We start from the raw sequence: 10,747 nt of genomic DNA, 5'->3' as shown, positions 1-10,747 counted from the left end.
GGTGATTGATGTCTTGAACTTCATAAGTGAAATACCTCAGCCTCCCTCAACCCTGAACAAGTGGTTAAGATAATGGATGAGGATTATACCTCAGTCATTTAAACCCCTTACACATTTCACATTTCCCACTTAAACAGGTTTAAGGGTGGGATAATAATCTTATTCCACACTGTCTGAGTTTATTCAGGCTCTTCATATTCAAACCCAGACTTTACCTGCCTTCACCAGACATTTTGTGCATCATTTTATACATAATTTAACAGCTTGGATTTTTCTTAAACAGAGATAAGCTGTGTGTCAGCTTGTGGTTCATTTATCAAGAGGGCCTCTTGTTTGTGACCACATTCCCCAAATGGATCTTTAAACAATCACAACTCATAATTTAGGGCTGTTTGACCCTTTGTTAATACACAATACCGATATGAGTAAACCATAACCATACAGCATCGATAAACAACTTACAACTTAGGTGTGTGGGCAACAACAGGTACAATTTTATTTTTAGTTTAAAAATAAAATTTATTTTAGTTTCATGTTTTGTTAGTTGAACTAGTATGCATCAATGTTCTTAACATTAGAATCACAGATTGTGCCTAACTGTCCAGATGCCAGAAATATGCCTCAAGCCTGGGGCAAGGGATATATGATCATAGCACCCACACACACAGTGTGTGCGAACAGGCTGACTGTTCGCACACACACACACACACACACACACACACACACACACACACACACACATAGCTAATCAAACGAAAGGATCCTCATTGTGTGCTTTTCTAAAGAGAAAATGGTTCCCCTGATGAGAGACAGGGGTGCGGGCGGAGCGCCTGGCAAATAGGAGCCACAGCATGTATGTGTAAATGCAGCTGAGGAGCTTGTATAAGCAGCTGAAAATGGAGAATGAGTGCCCTCCCCTGGTCGTACATGTTGCTTTCTTGCAGCCTTCACCTGTGGAACTGTGAGGCATCAAATCATCAACACAAATAAAAAAACAGGGCTGCTGAGTCCATTTTCAGAAAGCATTTTTAAATTCATTTTATTATTTTATAGCTAATTTACAACAAGCGCTTCACTGAACTGGAACATTTTATTTTGCTTGATATTGTCATTGTTAAATATATTTTTCTGCATCAGTTGACTTTGTTGTAACGTTGTAATCAGTCTTTTCTGTAAAAATTCATATATTTTATAAGGAATATCACACTATGATACGGATGGCTGAGAGAGATATTAAGAAATACATTGATATTTGAACCCTCAAATAAAGAAATTGAAAACATATTATTCCATTCATGGATATGATGTCATGTGTTGTTGTTTCTGTGATTCTCTCAATGTATAAATGTAAATGAATGTGCTGATATCTTTATGTGCGTATATGTGTGTGTGTGTGTGTGTGTGTGTGTGTGTGTGTGTGTGTGTGTGTGTGTGTGTGTGTGTGTGTGTGTGTGTGTGTGTTTTGCCCACCCGGAGTGTGCAGATGTTGTTTCTATGTTTGAGCAGTTTAACTGGGCTGTGGCTCTGATGGATCCTGTACTTGCATCAATTCAGCAGTGTGCACGACTAAACCTAAAGCCACACAGCACTCCAACATCTCTATTGTATATACAGCATTTCTGGCCGAGACCCAAAAGCTCTCTCAATGTGGAAAAAATACAAAAATATACAGCCTTGAGATAGAACCTGTGACAGTTCTTAATAAATAATAAATCATACTGTAAACAAAAACGTGGTACTTGTCATTCACAAGCTTCAGCTGTTCCACCTTGAGCTGGGAGAAGCAAGTGAGCAAAAATAAACAAACAATAAATATGAATGGTCACTTCCATCAACACTTCCACCTTCACTCTTATAATTCAGAACAAATTATAAGTAAATACAAACACATGCTCATAAAACTTGGAGTCCACCTTCGTTTTCTTGCTGATACCTGTAGCATATAATGCCATCAGTGCAAACTTTATAAATACTGTTTTAATCTTAGACACACACGTAAAACCATCTTCATTGCATAACATCATAGCAGTATTGCACTACATCTTCATGTGGGTGTCTCACTCTCTCACTCTGGCACACACACATACGCACACCACCCATTAATTAATTATACATTATACCCACCAGTGGATGTTATAAAGGATAGATATTATCATATAGTATCATTTATATTTTATACACAACACATACTTTCTTGTCAGCCGCACACACAAGCAGCAAACACACGTATGCACACGCACACAGTCATACAGACACGCATACAGCTGCATTGTACATGTTTCAAATCGTTTTCAACGTACACAAGAACATGTCAAATATATATGTCAGTTCAAAGCTCTAGTTTGAGGTCTGCTTTAAATTGAACGGTTCAGTTATTTCTGTGTAGCCTTTTGCTGCGTTTTACAACAATAAAATGGGAATGTGTGTAAATTCAACAACCAAACTGCAATATTACTGAAAGGAATCAATGGAATATTGTTTGGAGATGTTGATTTTTACAGACTTAGTCCCTTTAGAAATTGTTATAAAAAGATATATATATATATTTATATTCATATTTATATTTATATATATATATATAGGGCATTTATTTGTTAAACATGACTTAGCTTTAATTTGTGGACACAAGAGGGAGAAAGAAGCAGAGAAAAAGTGGAAAAGAGAGAATAAAAGAAGACCTATTCCTCCCACACAGAGGAGTTTCCACACATGAATGTGCACATATGTGCACACACAGAGACCCACACACACACACACACACACACACACACGTGCACGCGCGCGCGCGCGCACACACACACACACACACACACACACACACACACACACACACACACACACACACACACGCCATGGCTTTTACTGCGGCCACTGGAAACAGTGTGTACGTCTGTGGCTGAGGGATTCTTCTGGAAGAGTGATCGGTGAGTTGGCTGTGCTGCGATGAAGCTAACAGCTCTGCTGTTTGTGCCTAGAGAGATAACATTCATGCCCTGTAGAGGAGTGTGCTAGGTTACAGCTGAGGTTACAACTCTACGTGTGTGTGTTGGTGGATGGGTGTGAGAGCGTATGGGTGCGTGAGTGTGTGCGTGTGTGTGTAAGAGAGCAGAGGCTAAACATATGTCAGAGCATCTACTGCGCTCAGGTTTGGCCTCTCAAGACCATCTCTCAAGACTGTGTCTCTCTTCTCTTCTTCCTCCATGAGACATGCTAAAAAACTCCTCCACAAAGGAGGTGGAAAAGGAGAACACACCCTACTTACTTTCTTTTTTATCTTTTTTTTAAAGTCAGATTGTTTTTGTCTCCATTGTCTTTGAGGATGCATGCACAAATTCAGCATATGTGTTTTTATCATTATAATTATTTGAACTGCCTTTAAATAATGCCTCGCAATATTAAACATGGGTGATTGAGCAAATGCCAGTCTTAGTCACTGAGGTGTTATTCAGAGTTCACACTCAGAACCAAGAGGAGATTCACACGAAAAGGGACTCTTTGCCGAGTAAAGACTCCTCATCAAGAGGGACTCAGCAGGATCTGGGCGCCCTGTTCTCAGTCGTCCCCCTTTCCTGTCCTGAAACAAGGCAGAGCTGACAGGAGGAGGAGGAGAGAAAGCCAGGAGGTTATATAAAAAGAGGGGACAGCGTCTTTTTGGGCACCTCCATCTCAGACATAGGCGCGTGGAGGTGTTCAATGGGAGCATGAGACTTGAGAGGGGTGGGGTGGGTGAGGTGGTCTTAATACTACCTCGGGGTCCGTCCCTGCTGGGTCACCCTCTACTCTCTTTCAAGCCCTGTTCAGATCTAATGTCCAAATATATCCAGACTGTGTTGAGATCCAGATGGACTGCGGTTCACACCTGGCATCAGAATGCATCTGAACTCTCTCAAGTAATCACTTGTGATTTGATTTTCGCTTCACATTTGCTTTTATCTGTTGGGAAACTGCAATTGCATCTAAACAGAGAATACACACATTACACACTAAGTTGTTTGGCAGTGCTTAATCAACTGCGTTTAGGACATTTGCGTTCCCAGTTAGGGGTGCAGTCACATGTATTTAGAGCTGTCCACTTGTGGCCAAGATGCATTTTAATGCTGAGTGTGAACAGGGCCTCAATGCTCAATCCTGCCTCATTAAAGTGGAATACTGATTAGGTATTTTCTCTCTTTCAGTCTAATTACACATCGCTGTGTTCACATCTGTCTCAGAGTCTCTCTTTTGGTATCGTTCTTTGCCTCGCTGTGTCAATTCCTGTGTTTGTCTCTGTCTCTGTGTTTGTCTTAGTATGCATTTGTCTCTCTGTGTCATTCTCAGGGATTGCCTAAGCACTGACTTTGCTGGAGGGCAGACAGGCAGGCGAGGCTGGCTTGGCCGTGAGGGTGGAGGGTGGTGTCGGTTGGTGGTTGTGAGAAAGGGGTGGTTCGGATAGGGTGCAGCATCACAGCCTCTCCCGAGTGGGGATCCAGATGTAAGGCCCTGATTGCTCCTCGATCACTGTCTTTACTTTGTGATAGACCTCTTCAAAGCTGTCCCCTTCCACGACAGCTGCAGCAGGACACAGGATGTGTGAGGGAAGGAGAGAAAACAATGAGGGACGGGGAAAAAATGGCAAGCAAAGACAAAAGAGAGACAGTAGGAAGCACGAAAAACAGAGTCATTAGGGTGGAAAGACAGAGAGGGACAAAGGAAAGGAAGGATGTTTATCAGATGTGTTTTAGAGGAGACAATGAGAGGAATAATCAATTAAGAATACAATTTTATAATCTGTATACATTGTAAATATTGTGTAAAATCACAATGTCAAACAACAGGCACATTTCCATTACGTATGCATTTCTACAATGATTTATTATAAATTGTACACAGCATTAGCTTTGTGAGGAATCCTAACATCCATATTCTGTCGACCGCTGTGATTTGCCCTAAATGTGTGACTTAATGTTAAAATGCTCAGAGTCCTCCCAGAATGTGTTCATTCTCTCATTTAACTCACTCGGCCAGGAACATGTAAAGTGAAATCGATCTTTGTGGAGGAAGCTTGTTTTATCCTTTACTGGTATTAAATCATAGACTGTTAATATTAATGGACAGAGCATGTGTGACGTCACCCATTGGTTTGTGGAGATCTGCTATGAGTCGTCGAGTTTGCCGTTATGGGCGCAGCCATCCTGGTTGCGGATGTGACGATTTTAGACAAGAGGGAGGAGTGAGGGAGGAGCCATGTTACGTTACACACTTTCACTGGCAATCACATCATAGCCATGCCCTAAAACACCCCCTGCTTTATTGCCGATTTTAAAATCAACGAGACCATAATTCAAAAAATGAACATCATTCTGTGTTGCAGAAGACTTAAAACTAGAGATTGAGACCATAAACTCATTATGAAAATGTTTACTGAGGTAATAAATCAAGTGAGAAGTGGGTCACTTTCTCATAGACTTCTACAGAAACCGGCTTCCTTTTGCAACTGCATGTGTCGCCCCCTGCTGGAATACAGATAGAATGTAGGTTTAAGGCACTTCCGCATTTGCAGCACTTGGCCGAACCGGATGCTTTGTCCATTAATATTAACAGTCTATGTATTAAACAATAAAAAGAGTAAAAAGTTATAAAGTGAAATGCACATATTATCACCCTCAAAAGTGTGGAGCTGAGCACCAGCAATAAACCCAAAATACAGACAACCTTGTAAATCTTGTAATCATAAGGATTTTTATGATCACCACTCCACATCAAATAGATTAGTGTACAGCGGAGTGCAAACACAGGTGAATTAGCTCGCTTTTACCATCTGGTGCTGCCATAATAGTTATAGTTTCTGAAACCTACTTACATGCCATTGTGTTTTCAACAATGTCCTACTGTCTCCCAATCTGGTCTCTTACCACTAAGGACATTACTGAACCAATAGCACGACTATACTACCGAGCACTTAAGATCCACAGTAATCTTCCAAAGTGGTCTCATCATTGCAGTGCGCTCACACTCACAAATGCTTTGACTTAACAGAACTACGTAAACAGCCATGCTATTGCATTTTATTTTCAGATTCAAAATAGCTCTTACCAGCACTTGCAGTTCTTCTTCCGACACACAATATGAGACCACTACGCCTCACTAGATCAGTCTCACAGGCACTCATTCCAGTTCCCCCATACAAAAAGAACTACGGTCAGAAATCCTTTTTCTATATTTACACTAAAATTTGGAATGACATTCCCCATCACATTCGAACACTATCATCCATCACATATTTCAAAAAAGTCATATAAACTGTTTCTTCTTGATAGTCATACTTGCACACACTGATTGTTCATGTATTGTTTTTAGTCTTGTTTTTCCGTATTTAATGTTTTATTTGTTTGCATCTGTTTAGTCAATAATAATGTCCTGTATAAATGTGCCGAAATTGTGTTCATTGTTCTATGTTGCTGCAGAACAGGAACCTGCTGTAAACCAGTTTTTAAACTGAGTCAGGCCCGTTTATTGTAACTTAATTGTTGCTCTTAAATTTTCCTCTATAATAAATGAAATGAAATGAATAATCCAAACCAGAATCCACTTGTAGGTAGACAGTACATACATACATACATAGAAATTCCATGCTCTGTGTCTACACATCATTTCTGTGTGTTCATGTCATATAGACACAAACTCTCCGATCTTACCCGAGAAACACTCTAGGAAGTCTTGTTCTAGTTTGAGGGCTCGGTCCATTCCTTTCCTGGCCTGCTCCTCTGTCAGGCGAGTGTTGATCTCTCTGTTAACATCACACACAAAATCTTCATTATAACACATATTTTCATTATGCACAGCATATTTAATGCTTGTTAAGCATACATTTTCAAAATGTATTAAGAGCTTTTGAAGTACATACAGGACATTCTCCAGTGACTTGGGCCGGACAAAGATGGCGATGGGATGAAGCTGAGCTGCTTGTAGTCTGCGCACAGCATTGGCAGAGACATCCAGGATGCAGTGTTTCCCCTGCTGCTTGTGCACATGTGCAGGGAAAGAAATTTAATAATAATTAATAAGGATTAATAAATACACTACATTTTAGCAACAACTTTTAATTTGCCAGTTAATTGGGCAACAAGTCATGAAATGTTGTGGCTCATCACTTAAACTTTTCTCTGAAGAAGTATTGCTTTTATAAAACATATACATCACGATGATAAATTCATCATTTTTAAATAACATTCTTGTGCCTAATCTTATAATTCTAGTACAAATAATTGGTAGAAGTAATTAAGCCAATGGCTAAAAAAGGATTAGAATTTTTCTTAAGGAGTTTTATTATTGCCATTCATTCTTATTTCCTGGAACAACGTGTTGGTGTGTACCTGCTCAGCCACCTCACGGACACTCTGGACACTGGTGCCATACAGGTGACTGTTGTACTGGCCCGCCTCGATGAACCGATGGCTCTGGATGTCCTTCTCCATCTGTTCCCGTGACGACACAAAATGATAGTCCCGCCCATCCACTTCATACTCCCTCTTGGGCCGTGTGGTGTCTGTTAGGGGAAGAACAATACAATAAACGCTGCAAATACGCTTTGAATCTCAAAATTAAAGCAATTACTTGATGGGGAGGGATGTATTATGCAGACATCACCCTAAAATGGCTGCAGGTGGCAGCAGTGACATGCAAATAAAAAACTAGTGAACGGATCAGTCTCCATGACTGACAGCATAATTACTTACGGGGGACACAAGATCCAAACTTATCAGGGAACTCAGACAACAGGTCATCATTTATCCTGTCTTTCACAGGACCCAGAATGATGATGGGCCTCGCATAATGAACTTGAAGAGAAAGAGAGAAGAAAGTGAGTAGGAGCATTCAGAAAAGGGAAAAAGAAACAAAAATGAAATGTAATATAAAAGCCTTAAATAATGGACTTCTATATGACCTTACCTTCCACTTGGGTGACAGTCTCATAACTTTGTGAGGTTTTATCTCTCCCTGGTGACAGAAAAGCATTCAGACACATTTCTTTTTACCATTAAAAATGACATTCAGGTTCATGATTCTGCATCTGTGCGTAGTGAATATGATATATTCTCATATCACTCAAATGTCGCAGCTATCAGATGTCGTTATTGACAAGAACAGTAAACATGTGACTGTTGGAGATGAGGTGTGCATTAGACTACAGTTAGGAAGAAAATGTGAGTAAAGAGTTTATATTTGGCAATGTGTGTAATGTCCACACGTTGGTGGTGAGGCATTTGGAGATTACAGCAGTGCCGAAGAGTAGGGCAAAGGTAGGGAAGGGACTGCTCTGTAGCTGCAGTTAATGCTACTTGCACCTTCAATTGAGCTATAAATCTTGTTATCGTGTTACAGTGTGACTGATTACTATTTACATATAAGTATATAATATGTATGTAAATAAAACAGGGAGCTATTGTTTGTGTATGTGTCAGCAAATCTTGTTCCTGTGTTGCTGCCCATTGCTAGTGTTACCTGTAGTCAGCTAACATGCTTGCAGTGTCAATACACAGTACATTTATGCTTCATACTAATTACCTTGAGTGCCCAAGCTGTCTCGACCATGGTCCTGCAACAGAAACCAGAGCAGAGATTTACACACTGGGAGGCAGTTTGAGAAAACAGGTACAACTCATTCAAACAGCTGGTGAATGAACTTACCCTCTCTTTGGTGTTGACACGAGACCACTCTTTTCTTTCCACCCTGTAGAAACAAGGAGGGAGAACAAAAACATTTAATTTTGGAGACAGAATAATTATGTTAGAAAAGTTGAACCAGAATGTTTAGTCATTTTGTTGAAGCACATTGAAAGATAAGTCGGACCTCCCCCACTCACTCACAGTGAAAAGTCTGACCTGTTCTTGCTAGGGATGAAGCCGACCTCTTCAGCCTCGTTCTGGGGGCTGACCTTACGGGCCTGCCACCATTCCTCATCGCCGCAGTCCAACACATGCAGCACATCCCCAAACCTGAAGCCCAGTGCCTGACTGAGAAAGCCACAGTCTGCAGTCTTGTCATAGTCAAAAAGAGCCCTGAGTGATGGAAGAATTCAAATCACTAACTTAATAAAAAAAAAAACTCTTTAAATTCTATTTAACCACTTGAACACCAATATTATGAAGTCTTCTTACATTTTTCAAGTAGCTTCATAATTACATTTGGTTGCAGAGAGAAATATCCAAATACAAGATGTTATTTTGTTAATTCCCCAAATGGAACATTATGGATATCCATCAAACAGATGCATGGAACAGTTATAACTACTAATGTTTGTGTACATTGTCATAAATCAGACAGTACATAGTACAATAGTCTAGATAATAATTTAGCTAGCAAAACATAAGAAAACACAAGGAACATAGAAACCCTCTGTGAAGCAAAGAAAACACTTGGGGGCATTCTGCTTCATTAGTTTGATTGCCATATTATTCCCGGCCAGCAGTGGCAGCACTTAGCGCTCTGCTTCTGTGCACGACTGCAGTCGTTGAGCAAGGAAGAAATTCTGCACTATACTGTATTTTCTTGTTTTAAAAGTGGCATAAATTAAATCATATTCTTGTAACTTTAAACACCCCTGACACTGCCGTGAATTCTGCTGAACTGTTGCTGAGTAGTCCCCTTGCCCTCTAGTTGTTGCTAAATGTCCAGCCTTCATCTGATAAGCAACTTTTTGTTTAGCAGGGAATGCCTGTAATCAGTGTTTCTGTCATTCAGGACCAAGACATGTAAAGTCCTACACACAGTATCACGGTTAGGCGAAGTTTTAGCCTGTACATTCACCCAACGTCTAACGTTAGCTAATGTTTTTGTGTTAATGGAAAATCATTTAAGCTAACGTTAGCCTCATAGTCACTGCCATCAGAAACAAAGACAGCAGTAATGTCGATGTCAGCCAGGGCGGATACAGTATTTTAATCCAGACGTTGTCATCAACAATATATCCAGTGTTTTCTCTGTAATTCTGATTGACAGAATAAAAAGAAGATGTAACTCTGGCCATAGCTAGATGAAGAAGCAGGACGAACACCGAACACGGCATCATCTCCAGTTTTGGAGGGAAACTAAAAATCTGAGCTAACCTATGGGGAGGCACTGTTGCTGTCAGTATCAACGGACTGATACAGAGCGTGTAATATCGTGACCCAGAGCAGACTATTTTCATTGTCCTGGCTGTCACTGCTGGTTGATTGAGTCACACCTGGACCTGGTGAGGACTTAATTAACCATTTGCACAGGAAATCAAGTAACGTTAAGAAGTTCTTCTACCCTGTGCTAACCCTGTGCAGTCAGTGTTATATGGTTTTGTGACTGGATGTTTGCTCATTGTGGCAGAGTTTTAGGTTTAAACTGGTTGCATAGATTGTGATGATTAGAACATAATTTATTTTTATACCATTGTTTTCATAAACTTCAGTTTACACAGTCATATCTTGTTTTCTGTCGCTGGTTGGTTTGATTGGTTGGTGTGATTAATGTTACTCTTGACAGCTATGAGTGAAGTGGCGGCTGAAACAGTGCAGAGCTTCTCATGGAATTTACAGTATCTCACTGTATTTACAGCATTTACAACTTTGCACACACACATGGGATGATCACTGCAGCTTCCTCTGCAGCAATTTGGCATTTTATCATCACATTGGCTTATATAAAGTATAATTTGGCACATAATGATGTCTTGTCTTTGTATGTACACTAAAGCACAGCACAGGAGTTCTTAACTAGTACATATAGCAAGTCTAT

General features: G+C 40.2%; 1 protein-coding gene across 1 annotated transcript in view; it reads right to left on the bottom strand.

Moving 5' to 3' along the window:
* Positions 1–2,517: 2,517 nt before the first annotated feature.
* dlg4a (discs, large homolog 4a (Drosophila)) overlaps positions 2,518–10,747 on the bottom strand; it is a 48,973-nt gene continuing 40,743 nt past the window's right edge. Inside the window, exons 15-23 of the mRNA XM_078266737.1 lie at positions 8,863–9,039; positions 8,668–8,710; positions 8,545–8,575; positions 7,930–7,977; positions 7,716–7,817; positions 7,353–7,525; positions 6,884–6,996; positions 6,675–6,766; positions 2,518–4,548 (exon numbers count right to left, since the gene is read on the bottom strand). Coding sequence (XP_078122863.1) covers positions 4,442–4,548; positions 6,675–6,766; positions 6,884–6,996; positions 7,353–7,525; positions 7,716–7,817; positions 7,930–7,977; positions 8,545–8,575; positions 8,668–8,710; positions 8,863–9,039 — 886 coding nt within the window. The 3' untranslated portion in view covers positions 2,518–4,441. The remainder of the gene's footprint in view (positions 4,549–6,674; positions 6,767–6,883; positions 6,997–7,352; positions 7,526–7,715; positions 7,818–7,929; positions 7,978–8,544; positions 8,576–8,667; positions 8,711–8,862; positions 9,040–10,747) is intronic.

Source organism: Sander vitreus, chromosome 13, assembly GCF_031162955.1.
Source record: "Sander vitreus isolate 19-12246 chromosome 13, sanVit1, whole genome shotgun sequence".
Taxonomy (NCBI): domain Eukaryota; kingdom Metazoa; phylum Chordata; class Actinopteri; order Perciformes; family Percidae; genus Sander; species Sander vitreus.
The sequence above is the reverse complement of the archived record's forward strand: the minus strand, read 5'-3'. Positions and strand labels throughout refer to the sequence as shown.